Source organism: Mus musculus, chromosome 17 (genome assembly GCF_000001635.26).
Source record: "Mus musculus strain C57BL/6J chromosome 17, GRCm38.p6 C57BL/6J".
NCBI classification, from domain to species: domain Eukaryota; kingdom Metazoa; phylum Chordata; class Mammalia; order Rodentia; family Muridae; genus Mus; species Mus musculus.
This window is the reverse complement of record NC_000083.6, coordinates 29,597,524-29,609,410: the sequence shown is the minus strand read 5'-3', so window position 1 is coordinate 29,609,410 and position 11,887 is coordinate 29,597,524. Positions and strand designations below refer to the sequence as shown.

At 51.4% G+C, this 11,887-nt stretch overlaps 1 protein-coding gene across 2 annotated transcripts in view; it reads right to left on the bottom strand.

Annotated features, from left to right (window-relative positions):
• Nucleotides 1–2,515: 2,515 nt before the first annotated feature.
• The window catches only part of Tbc1d22b (TBC1 domain family, member 22B), a 57,128-nt gene continuing 47,756 nt past the window's right edge, over nucleotides 2,516–11,887 (bottom strand). Inside the window, exons 10-12 of one of the 2 annotated variants that reach the window (XM_006524488.2) lie at nucleotides 9,445–9,572; nucleotides 9,170–9,265; nucleotides 2,516–4,567 (exon numbers count right to left, since the gene is read on the bottom strand). In XM_006524488.2, coding sequence (XP_006524551.1) covers nucleotides 4,439–4,567; nucleotides 9,170–9,265; nucleotides 9,445–9,572 — 353 coding nt within the window. In that variant the 3' untranslated portion in view covers nucleotides 2,516–4,438. The remainder of the gene's footprint in view (nucleotides 4,568–9,169; nucleotides 9,266–9,444; nucleotides 9,573–11,887) is intronic. The other variant, NM_198647.1, reaches the window with a different exon arrangement.

The following is an 11,887-nucleotide window of genomic DNA, read 5'->3' as shown; positions in this document are numbered from 1 at the left end:
CCAGGACAGCCAGGGCTATACAGAGAAACCCTGTCTCGAACCCCTCCCCACCCCCCCAAAATTACCTTCATGTGGTTTTGATAAAGTCTTATTTGTAAACATTCATTTTGCTGTTGTTTGGGGTGTTTTTCTGTTTGGTGGTTTTGTTTTGTTTTTCGAGACAGAAACAGGGTTTTTCTATGTAGCTTTGGCCATCCTGGAACTCACTCTGTAGACCAGGTAGGTGGAACTCAGAGATCCAAGGTGTGTGCCATCATTGCACAGCACAAACACTCCTATTGAACCCTAAAAAATTTTTTTAAGATTTATTTTATTCTATATGAGCACACTGCAGCTGTCTTTAGACACACCAGAAGAGGGCATCAGATCTCATTACAGATGGTTGTGAGAGTCATCATCATGTGGGTGCTGGGAATTGAGCTCAGGACCTCTAGAAGAGCAGTCAGTGCCCTAAACTGCTGAGCCATCTCTCCAACCCATACTTGGGGTTTTGTGTTTGGTTGCTTGTTTTTTTTCTGCCCTCCACCGTGGCAGACTCATTAGCTAGGCAGATGGCTGCCTCCAGAAGGCTAACCCTCCAACCTCCCTGTAACTTGGTGTGAGCTATTGTAGGCTCCATTCTGCTTCCTGCGCCACAGGAGCTAATACTATACAGCGGCTTTCTGGAAGAGTCCTTTAGACACAACTCGGCTGCGTCATTCTTCTTTCTTCTCTTTAACCCATTCTGTTGCTTGAAAAAGAAAGCGTGGGCTGGTGAGATGGCTCAGTGGGTAGGAGCACCTGACTGCTCTTCCGAAGGTCCGAAGTTCAAATCCCAGCAACCACATGGTGGCTCACAACCACCCGTAATGAGATCTGATGCCCTCTTCTGGAGTGTCTGAAGACAGCTACAGTGTACTTACATATAATAAATAAATCTTTAAAAAAAAAAAAAAAGCGTTAGCTACCATTTTTCTGTTTTGTGAACCACTTTTGTGCAGTGCCAGCAGAGACTGACCGGAAGAGGGGGGTGGACCCCTTGTAGCTATGGGCAGGAATGAGCTGCGTGATGCAGGATGAGCTGGTCCACCAAGACCAACAAGTACTCTTACATGCTGAGTCATCTCTCAGCCCCAACTACCTACCATCTAGACTGTGAAGACGAAGGAGTACATTTTCCTATGGATCCAAAACAGAGTGTCAGAGGCCCTGAGCTACCTACTTGGGGAATGCTGTGTGAAGGAGCAGGAAATATTTCTTTCTGGTCCCTTTCACACAGAGACACATTTACTCTTAACACACGGCTCCTCACGACAGCAAGTCTAGTTCTGGAGTAGAGACTCAACTCCACTTCCCAGCCCCCATACTGGACAGCTCACAGGTGCCAGTAATCTCAGCTCCAGGGGATGAGACGCCCTCTTTTGGCCTCAGAGGACACTTACATGTATGGCAGACACAGACACACACATAAAAATGAGTAAAAAAAAAAAATTTTTTTAATGACAAAAAAAAAATTTAGAAACTATTATCAATCACCAAAAGGTCCTATGAAGACAGGTTGCCAGTGGCCAATGGCGGGGAGTGGCAGTCCCATGCATACCTTTGCTCGCTATGGTGTGGCTGGAGACACTAACCAGGCAAACCAGGAGGAGGCCTGCATGCTTCCTGACCCTGCTGCTGCTGTCCTCGGCTCTGGCCTGAGGTCCTCTATGAACAATGGGCTCAGGCTTGTGAAGCCGAGGGAAAGGAAGATCAGGGGTTCTGAGCTATCCTCAGCTACTTAGTGGGTCCGGGGCCAGGCCGGGTTACAAAAGACCCTGTCTCTCATTTAGAACCAAGCAATGAAGGTTTTATGCCCACTGTTCCCATCCAGGGACTAACCAGGTCTGATTCTGGTCAGCTTTGCAGGTCATTTGGGATATGGTAGGTTCAGGTGGTGGGGCTGTAGGCTCGCCTGGCTCTCCTGAGCCTTTCCTCTAGCAAGAAGTTGGAGTTCACCCTCTCACCTCCTTTGGGCCTGAGAAACAATCTGAGTAAGGCTTTGTCCCCTGTGCGGCCACGTGAGACCAGGGGCTCTAGCAATCAGCAGCTGAGGAAGCAGGTACTCTCCCCACAGTCTTCTGTCCAGCGTAGGGACTCGAGTCCCCTGGGAATGCCGCTGTCCTATATGAGGCTTAACCCATTTCTTTCTGCAGATTTTGTCTATCTGTCTGTCTGTCTGTCTGTCTGTCTGTCTATCTATCTATCTATCTATCTATGCGTGTGTGTCTGTCTGTCTGCCTGTCTATCTATCTATCTATGCGTGTGTGTGTGTCTGTCTGTCTGCCTGTCTGTCTGTCTATGAATATATGTCACATGAGTACAGTGTTTGCAGAGGTTCCCAGGCAGGCATGAATCAGCTGTTGTGGGTGCTGGGAAGCACAGTGGGCACTCTACACCACTAAGCCATTGCTCTAGCCCTGATGACCCCCCCACCCCCAATACTTACAAGCACCATCGAACAAACCAAACCACACCAGGAAACCAAAGCCCCGACGGAGGAGGAAACACCATTTATTTACAGTCCATTCACTTTATCCACAATTTCCCAGACAGACATAAACTAAAAAAATAAAACCACCACTTGGGAACACAAGTCTCTGTCTTTACTCAGTGTGTCGGAGGGAGGGTCAGAGAGTGAAGGAGGCTACTGAGGTGCAGGAGGGGAGGGTGGGGGATGGGAAGAACGCCTGAGAAACAGCCTGGCTGAGGGAGCTAACTCACAGGGGTGAGGTGTGGCCTGAGGTGAGTGACACAGGAAGTGAGCTTCACGGTGTCACACCTGGGAACTCTGCCTGGCACCCCAAGGGGACGACAACCACTGGCCTCCATCCTTTCTCCACTACCAAATGCCAGAACTCTAGCGTGTGTCCTTGTCCCCTGAGCCTCGGGGTGTGATGGTGGCAGTAGGGGACACTTAATGCCACTTTCCAGGAAGAGCTCCCGGTCTTGGGGACACACAGGGACCTTCTCTTGGCACTGACTTGTCACCAGCTCCGTCCTGACCACAGTGCTGACTTACACTGAGAAGACAAAGGCTGGGCCGGCAAACCTGAGGGAGCCCTTCTGCCTCTACAGTCCTTCCTGGGGTGAGGAGAAGGGAAAGACAGAGGCCACGGAAGGATGGAAGAAAGGGGAGAGGGGGGAAGGTGGAGACACTGATTGTTGGCCACACCCTCCAGCCACCTCCTCCAGGCCCCAGGCCCCTCCCCTAAGCATCTTCATCTGTGCTGATGACCTAGCTCGCTTTCACGTGTCGATGCACGCTATAAATATAAAATCCTATCTGCTACAAAGAGGACATAGATTTGTACACCTTTACCCATATACATAATAACACAATTTATACATAATATCTTGGAGTGCTTCACCCTGGAAATAGGGTTCCAAGAGGTGGTTAAAACAGAACTAAATAACCCTCTTTCTCCCTCCCCGGCCCTGGTCCCTCTTGAGGGACCATCAGATGCTTGGTCCCTGGGGTCCTTCCCAACCGGTTCTGATGGGTTAGTCTGGACACAAATTCAGACATGTGACAAAATGCTGATGGGCTTGTACACACACACACACACACACACACACACACACCACGCACACACGCTCACACAGTCATGTGTATGTGTGCGCGCGCGGGCACACATACACGCTCACATACCCACACTCACATACATACAACTCATGCACGCGGGTGTACATACACACACACACATACTCGGGCACACTCCACTCACAAGGGAACAGATAATCTGTGAGGATAGGACAAACATATTTCCCAGCCCTTGAGCACAGGCCTGACTCCTCCGCCTGAGAAGGAAGGGCTCACTCACTGTGTCACTGGCTCATCTGGGACAGGAGGACTGGGGGGGGGGGGGGGGATGAGGGAAAAGGAGGGAGGTGCGGAGTGTTTTGAAAACAAAGTGTCTCTGACCAGTGACCAGATCAAACTGAGTCACAGAAGCAACAGCACAGAGCCTAATGTTCTATGCCTTGGGCATTTTAGAAAATGTGTGTTTTCCTTGTTTAAAAAAAGAAAGTAAGAGAAAGCGTCACCAGCTGGTTCCCGGGCAGAGCCGGCCGGCCGCGGGTGCGTGTGGGACACTGTGGGGCAGACCCGGGGCCTCCCCTTTTTTTGTCCAGTGTCTTCCAGAGGGAAGGACAACTCTCACCTCCTCTCGGCCCTCTCCCAGAGCCGGGCCTATCCACACGGGACAGAATACTGACAGTCGTCCCAGACACACCCAGAGACGAAGTGATGGATGCTGGGAAGTTAAGACCTGGGTGGCGGTGGTGGTGGTGGCTGCGGCTGCGGTGTGGGGCGAGCTTTGTACAGCAGGAGTGGTTCCTGGCCGGGGTCCACGGTGGCCACAGTGATGAAATTGCCATCAGAGATGGGGGCAGTCTGGGTCCCCAGGGGAGACAGCACCTATCGGCGGTAGTGGTTGGGGGCATCTGCAAACATGTACTTGAGTCTGTAGGCCTCAGCCAGCAGCAGCCCGATCTCCTCATTGCCCCAGTGGATTGTGGGCAGGTTCTGCAGCAGCATGAGGAGGCCCTGTAAGGGAAGGCAGGCCTTTGGTCTCTGTGAGCCTGTGTCTGAGGAGGACCTCCTCCTGGACCACGTGAGCCCCACCATCCAGCCGGCTGCCCCCTAACATCATGATCATGCAGCCTCGAGTCCTTGATTAGCCCAAGAAGTCTGACACCCTCTCCCCCCCAATTCTCTGATACACAGGCACGTGCCTCTTCAAAACACTGGTAGCAGAGATTGAAGCCAGCCACGTGCCAAGAGGAGGCACCACGTGCTTGCCGCCGCAGGGCCGCAGGGTGGCTCTTACGGCAAGCTGGTGCCTTTGCCCTACATCTGCTTCTCAGCTGGACTTGGTTGTTTTGGTTTTTAGAGTTCACTCATTCGTTCATTCGTTTTGGTTATTCAGAACTGGGATAGTTCTCCTTTTTTTTTTTTTTTAATTATAAAAAGATTCATCCTAGGGCTGGTGAGGGGGCTCAGCTGGTAAACCGCTCCCGTCAGGAGCAAGAGTCCCTGAGTTTGATCCCAGTACTGTAGGAGGTAGAGGCAGGATTCCTGGGGCCTGCTGGCCAGCCAGCCTCACCTAAATGGTGCGCCTGTCAAGAGACAGTGTGAGCTGGAGGCATGCTGAGACTCCTGCTATTCTCCCAGAAGATCTGGATTCGATCGACAGTACCCCCGAGTACCCCCATAGGGACTTAAAACCATGTAACTCCAGTTCCTGGGGATCCAACGCCCTCTTCTGGCCTCCAATAGGTTTCAGGCACACATGTGGTGCACAGGCATACATGCAGGCAAAACACTCATGCACAGTAAATACATTTTTAAAAAGTTAAGCCACGTGTGGTAGTGCATGCCTTTAATCCCTCCCCACCCCCAGGCAGATCTCTGTGAGTCCCAGACCAGCCAAGCCTCCATGAAGAGGCCCTGTCCCAGCAACTTTCTTGGGCTGTGCCTGTTCTCCGTGGAGTGTATGCTTGTATGTAGTATGCAGAGGTCAGAGGTCACCCTGCGGGAGTAGGTTCTCGCCTCCTACCAGGTGGACACCAGGGACTAAACTCAGGTCACCAGGCTTGGCCGCAATCACCTTCACCCGCTGAGCCATCTTACTGGCCCTCTTTCACACCCTAACCCTTACTGGAAAACTCTACTATTTCTACAATGATTCCATGCTTTTGTGTAACTTGTAAACAAAACCAACAACAGTGGCCTGGCTAAGGAGAAGAACGCCATTTCTGGGATGGGAGCCATTCTGACCTCTAATCCTAGTGTTACCAGATGCTTTCTAGATGCTTCTGAATAAACTCTATCCCTAGTAAACTGCTCCTTCCTTTTCCCTCCTCTCACAGAACGAGGATTAGCTGTGAGGAGCTGCTCTGCCACCTCGTGGCAGAGACTGGAACTGCAGCTTTCCACCTCTCCCGGCTACCCATCCTTAGCACAGCAAAAAGTGGAAAATGGTCTTCAGATAAAGATGGAGAAACCGAATGACGAATGACCATGACCAAAGGGCAGAGGTGCTGGTCACAAGTGCAGGTGATAGAAGAGACATTGCCAGAAAGACACTGAAGACTTTCTACAAAGTGGTTCCTTGGGTAAAGTGCGTAGTCAGGTGAGATAACACAGGATTGAGCCTGTCTGTAGGGCATGCACTAGAGGGAAGCCGGCCACCACCTTTCAGAGAAGAACTCTAGGAGCCCAGGCTCAGGTACATGCTGGAACCCAACCATCTCCAAGGAAAAAGAACTGGGCAGAGAAGGAACTGTGGCCACAAATGAGGACTGGGAGAGGCAATGAGACAGAAGGCCAAAGAAGGGAGCACTGTCTGCTTTCGCAAAGGATCCTGGTCTGGTTCCCAGCACCCACATGGTGGCTCATCATCTGTAACTGCAGTTGCAGGGGATCTGACGCCCTCTTCTGGACATCATAGGTACTAGGTACACACGTGGTACATGCATATGTGTCGGCAAGACAAATACATGAAACTAAACCAAACAAAAAACTTAAAAATAATAAATCCTGCAGGGTGGTAGTGGCTCATACCTTTAATCCCAGTACTCAGAGGCAGAGGCAGGTGGATCTCTGAGTTTGAGGCCAGCCTGGTCTACAGAGTGAGTTCTAGGACATCCAGGGCTGCACAGAGAAACCTTGTCTTAACAACAAAAGCAACATCATTTTTAAAAAAGGAATTGGGCTGGCGAGATGGCTTAGCGGGTAAGAGCACTGACTGCTCTTCCAGAGGTCCTGAGTTCAAATCCTAGCAACCACATGGTGGCTCACAACCATGAGATCTGATGCCCTCTTCTTGTGTGTCTGAAGACAGCTACAATGTACTCATATAAAAAAAAAAAAAGAATTAATAGCAAATGAACTTAAAACTGTATCTGATTAACTCAGACATCTTGCGTAGACTCCCACTTCAATGTTCCAATGGTTCTCTGTGGATGTCAGGTGGACTCGGCTGTGTCACATACCTTCTAACCAGGAAAGTCCATCTTAACAAGAGCACCAGGGTTCTCTGACCCGTCAGGGCAGGGTTCAAACTGGTGCCTCACTGAATGTCTGCATAGGACCTGCACCTAGGCAACTGTCCGCAACTGTACCCTGGGTCAGGGACGGATCTGTCACTCTTGCTCCTCTCTTGCTTTCTTGCTTTCTATCCCGCTTCTTCCCCCTCTCTCTCCACGTGCTCATGGCCAGCCTCTACTCCTCTACTTCTCTACTCTCTCTCTCTGCCTCTGCTACCCTCTTGACTCCCCTTCCCATGCCCTGAATAAACTCTATTCTATACAAGAAAAGAAAACGAAGGGAGGGGAGGGGAGGGGAGGGTGGATTTGTCTTCTTGAGCTCTGTGGCTGAGGTCTAAGACACCTGTGGCCTTGCACAATCGTATTAAACTCTGACCAGCCCAAGCCTGATGGTTCACACTTGCAGCTCTGCACTCTGGGAGTTTTGGTGGTGGGAGGGAGGAGGAGGAGGATAAAAAGTTCAGCGTCATCCTCAGCTACACGGGTGGTTTGAGGCCAGCCTGGGCTACATGAGGGAGGATGGATATATCTATATATCTATATATATAGATAGATAGAACAGGATAGATAGATGGATAGATAGATGATAGATAAACCATCTCTTATATGCATTTAAAAGGACTGCGATCCCTAGGCCTTGAGCCCCTTGCTCCTGCTTCTTCTTATCAGCTCTGAGTACCAGGCAAGTTCAGTCTGGGGTCAAGTTCAGGGCAGGGCCAGCTGTCAAGAGGCCTGACGTCATAAGGGAAGTGGACATTTCAAGCCCTCACGGACTCTTGCATAATCCCTCTCCCCAAAAATCCTGCTTGCTCACTGATCTGCTTCTTCTAGGACCTAGACTGGCAGCAGAGGGCTATCTAGGCCTCTAACTGCCAACTCAGATACCCGGTATTCCCAAGGCTCAGGCCTGGCAAGCCAGGCCCCACCTGCTTTTGCAAATGGCATTTTAGTTGTTGAGCCATCTCTCCTGCCCCTTAAACCAAAGGCTTCTAAGTTCATGTGTCTAGTCCACCCTGGCTCCTAGAAGCTGAGCCACAACATTAACATTTGTACATTTATTTACCTAGGCATCTCTATTTGTATGCATAAAGTTCTTTCTCTTCTTTTGCAATAGGGCCTCGTGTAGCCTAGGCTGGCCTTAAGCTTGCAAAAGAGCTAAAGATATACTTGAACCCCTAACCTCTCCCTCTAACTTTCCCGAATGCTGGGATTACAGTAGGCACCATCACACCTAGCTGACATTTCAAATCCAACATTCCCAACACCGAATCCCCGAACTCCCTACCCCCTACCCCTCAGCCTCCATCCCGGAGTCATTCTGGTCCATCTCTCTGTGTCACAGTCCAAACACAGCCCATCAAAGAGCCTGGGCAGTGGATACAAAGGACCCCAAACACGGCCATGTACACCTCTGCTGTCACTACCCATAGCCAGACCCCTTGGAGAATGACAGCAGTGTCCTGGGTGGCTGCTGTGCCCACACTCCCCACCTCCAGCCACTGCACAGAGAAGCAGAGTGGCCTTCAAGGGCGTACCCACTCCATTCCTAAGACCTGCCAGGAACAGCTGGGCGCTCACAGCAACTTCCTGCCCTACCTGCCTTCTCTGACTTAGCTTGCTCTGCTCTTCCTCTGGCCACCTATTCAGGCCTCGTTTCATAACCCCTCAAACTGCCAGGCACACAGCTGACATAAAGCCTCTAGGTCAGTCACGCCCTCTGCCCCAGTGGCCATATGGCTTGCTCCCTCACCCTCCTCAGGCCTCTGCTTAAATGTCGCCTTCTTGGTGAGCATATCCTGACTGCTTCCTTTGAATGTGCAGCCTCCCTTCCTACCGCTAAGGATCCACACAGGTTGCTGGGCCTTGCGGTAGTGTGTACTTAACCCCAGAACCTCTGGCACCCCCGTGACTTTGTCTACTGCCTGTCTTCCCTCAGCATGTGGGCTGTAAGAACGGCCCTCTGCCCGCTTCACTTCCCAGGACGTCCTGGGCCTCCGTAGTGACTCACAGGCCATACCTGTAACCAACAGCCACGAATGAGTGGATGATGAGTCTCTCGGGCCCGTGCGGCCACTCCGCAGCCCTTCTGCCCACTCACCTGAAAGTCTTCCTCATCCAAAATCTCCTTCCTCCACTTGATCAAGAAGGCGGCGCAGACATAGAGATGGAAGTGCGAGAAGCCTTCTGGCTCAGACTGGGAAAGAAAACGAGAGTCAGGTAGGCCTCAGGGCCCCAACTGTGAACCTCTCACAGCTTAAAACCTCTTGTGTGACAGAGAACATGGGCTCAAGAGATTCCAAAGGCAGACACAAGACGAAGGTGGGTGGAGAGGCTTCACGGGGATAGCTGGGAGAGGGAGGGGTCCCTCCATACCTGGTACGTGTCCCACAGGCGGATGGTGCAGCGTAGGGGAAGTTCCCGCATCAGCAGGTTGTTCATCCACCGAAAGGCAAACTGCAGGTACTCCACCTCGTACCTCCTGAAGTGACTGTGTACCTGCTCTGAAAGCGGCACCAGGTCAGAGCTACCAGCAGGCCTCAGGGGCCAGGAGCAGGTTCTCTTTCTTACCAGCCCCTCCCACTGTGGGCTGACCTTTGACCCCCCAGTGCCACTCACGGCTGACGTCAGCACATGGCCTATGGCATGCCAGGCATCTCACCAACCCATTCCCAGGTGCCTGCTGCCATCCTGGCAATGCACTGGCCATGAAGCAAGAGGCATGAGGTAAACTTAGCTGCTTGGGCCTAATCATTCTTCAGGGCAGGGCCAGCACGGAAAGGGAGCCTGGAGGCCACCTTGGCCAGCTGCCTTCAGCATCCCTGACAGACGGCCAGCAGAGGTGGCTTCTTTCTCTTGGGTTTTTGTTTTTGTTTTTGTTTTTTTCGAGACAGGGTTCTCCGTATAGCCCTGGCTGTCCTGGAACTCACTTTGTAGACCAGGCTGGCCTCAAACTCGAAATTCGCCTGCCTCTGCCTCCCGAGTGCTGGGATTAAAGGCATGTGCGACCATGCCCGGCGGCTTCTTTCTCTTAGGAGGAGACTCACCAGGAGATCATTCTACAAATTCAGTAGAAGCTAGCTGCCACCTGCCACTTGGCTCCTGCCCTGGAATCTGCATCATATCCTGAGCAAGTTAAACAAGCCTGGTCCCTACCCTGCATGACGGCTTCGAAATTAATGCTCGACAGGTGGGCTTTTTGTTACTGATGTTTTAGGATGCGCTTGTACTAAAAAACCATGCAGGCGTGTGTCTGCGCGTGGGCATGTGCATGTGAGTATATGTCTCTGTGTGGGCACGTGCACATGAGCACAGTCAGGGGCATCAGAGTGCCAGGAGGTACAGACAGCTGTGAGCCACTGCAGCTGGGTGCTCAGAGCTGAACTTGGGGCCTCTGGAAGAGTGAAAAGGGCTTGTGACCCACGAGCCACCTCTCCAGCCCCGCTGGTGGGATGCTTTTAAATCACGGTCTTCTCATTTATGAAATGGGGCAATCGGAGGTCAGCAAATGGCTCAACAAGGAAAAGGCATCTACCATCACGCCTGACAGCCTGACCCCGGAACCCACCTGACAGGAGGAGGTAACAGACTCCTGGGCATTGTCCTGAAGCCCCCTCCATGAGGTGGCATGTGTGTACCTGTCCCCAGAAGCGTTGGGGTTCTTCATGTTTTGTTGGTTGGTTTTTTTGTTTGGTTGGTTGTTTTGTTTTTTTTGGTTTTTCGAGACAGGGTTTCTCTGTGTAGCCCTGGCTGTCCTGGAACTCACTCTGTAGACCAGGCTGGCCTCGAACTCAGAAATCTGCCTGCCTCTGCCTCCCGAGTGCTGCCACCATGCCCGGCGTTTTTCATGTTTTAATGAGGATTAAGTGCTCACATTTCAGAGGGCTTTGGGGAGGAAAATGAGAAGGTGAGTCTGTGCAATAATGCCTGACTGCTCAGTCCAGGGCTTCAAGAGGAGCAGTAACAAGGGTCGCTTAGGGGGCATGGGGACTTGCTCATGAAGGGATTGTGAGGTGGTTGTTGTTGCTGCAGTCTTTCTAATGAGAAAGTACATAAATCATAAGAGCATGGTGCACATTTATTTTATGTGTGTGTGGGGGGGGTGTTTGTGTGTGGTTGGGGGAAGATATGTGTGTGTGTGTGTTTGTGTATGTGGTTTGTGTGTGGTTGGTGGGGGGGATGTGTGTGTGTGTGTGTTCTTGTGGAGGTGAGAGGACAACTTGCAGTAGTCTGTTTGCTCCTTCTACCATGACAATCAGGATGTCAGGCCTGGCAGCAAGCATCTTTAGCCCAGTGAATCAGCTCCACAGCCCAGTGTACACATTTTTAAAAACCCCACTATTTTTAATCTTCATGCCTTTATTTACCTAGGCCAGAAAAAAAAAAGGAGGTAGACAGCAGAAGAAACCACTGACTTTGCCGTCTGGAATCCATCTGATGACCAGCCCTGGGGGCCATTTAGTTCCCCAAAAGAGGACAGCATGAAAGGCTCAGGGGAATGATGGCCTGTGGGGCAATGGGCTATGCACAGACAGCCTGGTCTCCAGTCCAGCTGAGGTCTTGAACCCCGGTGGTACCCGATGGGTGGTAATTTCTACCTACATGGGACGGAAGGCATCTGATCATGTCTCCTGGACCCCTGGCTCCTGTCGAAGTTACCACCCCCACAAGAGAATCATGTGGCTAATAGTCTCGTAGACAATGTCCCAAGCTTCTGGCATTCTGGCTAGACTCCTCCACAGTTACCTAGCAACAACAAGATAGCAGCCCACTATAAGAGGGGCTGCTTGGCCCCTCCTCGCTCTCTTTAAGCTTTCTT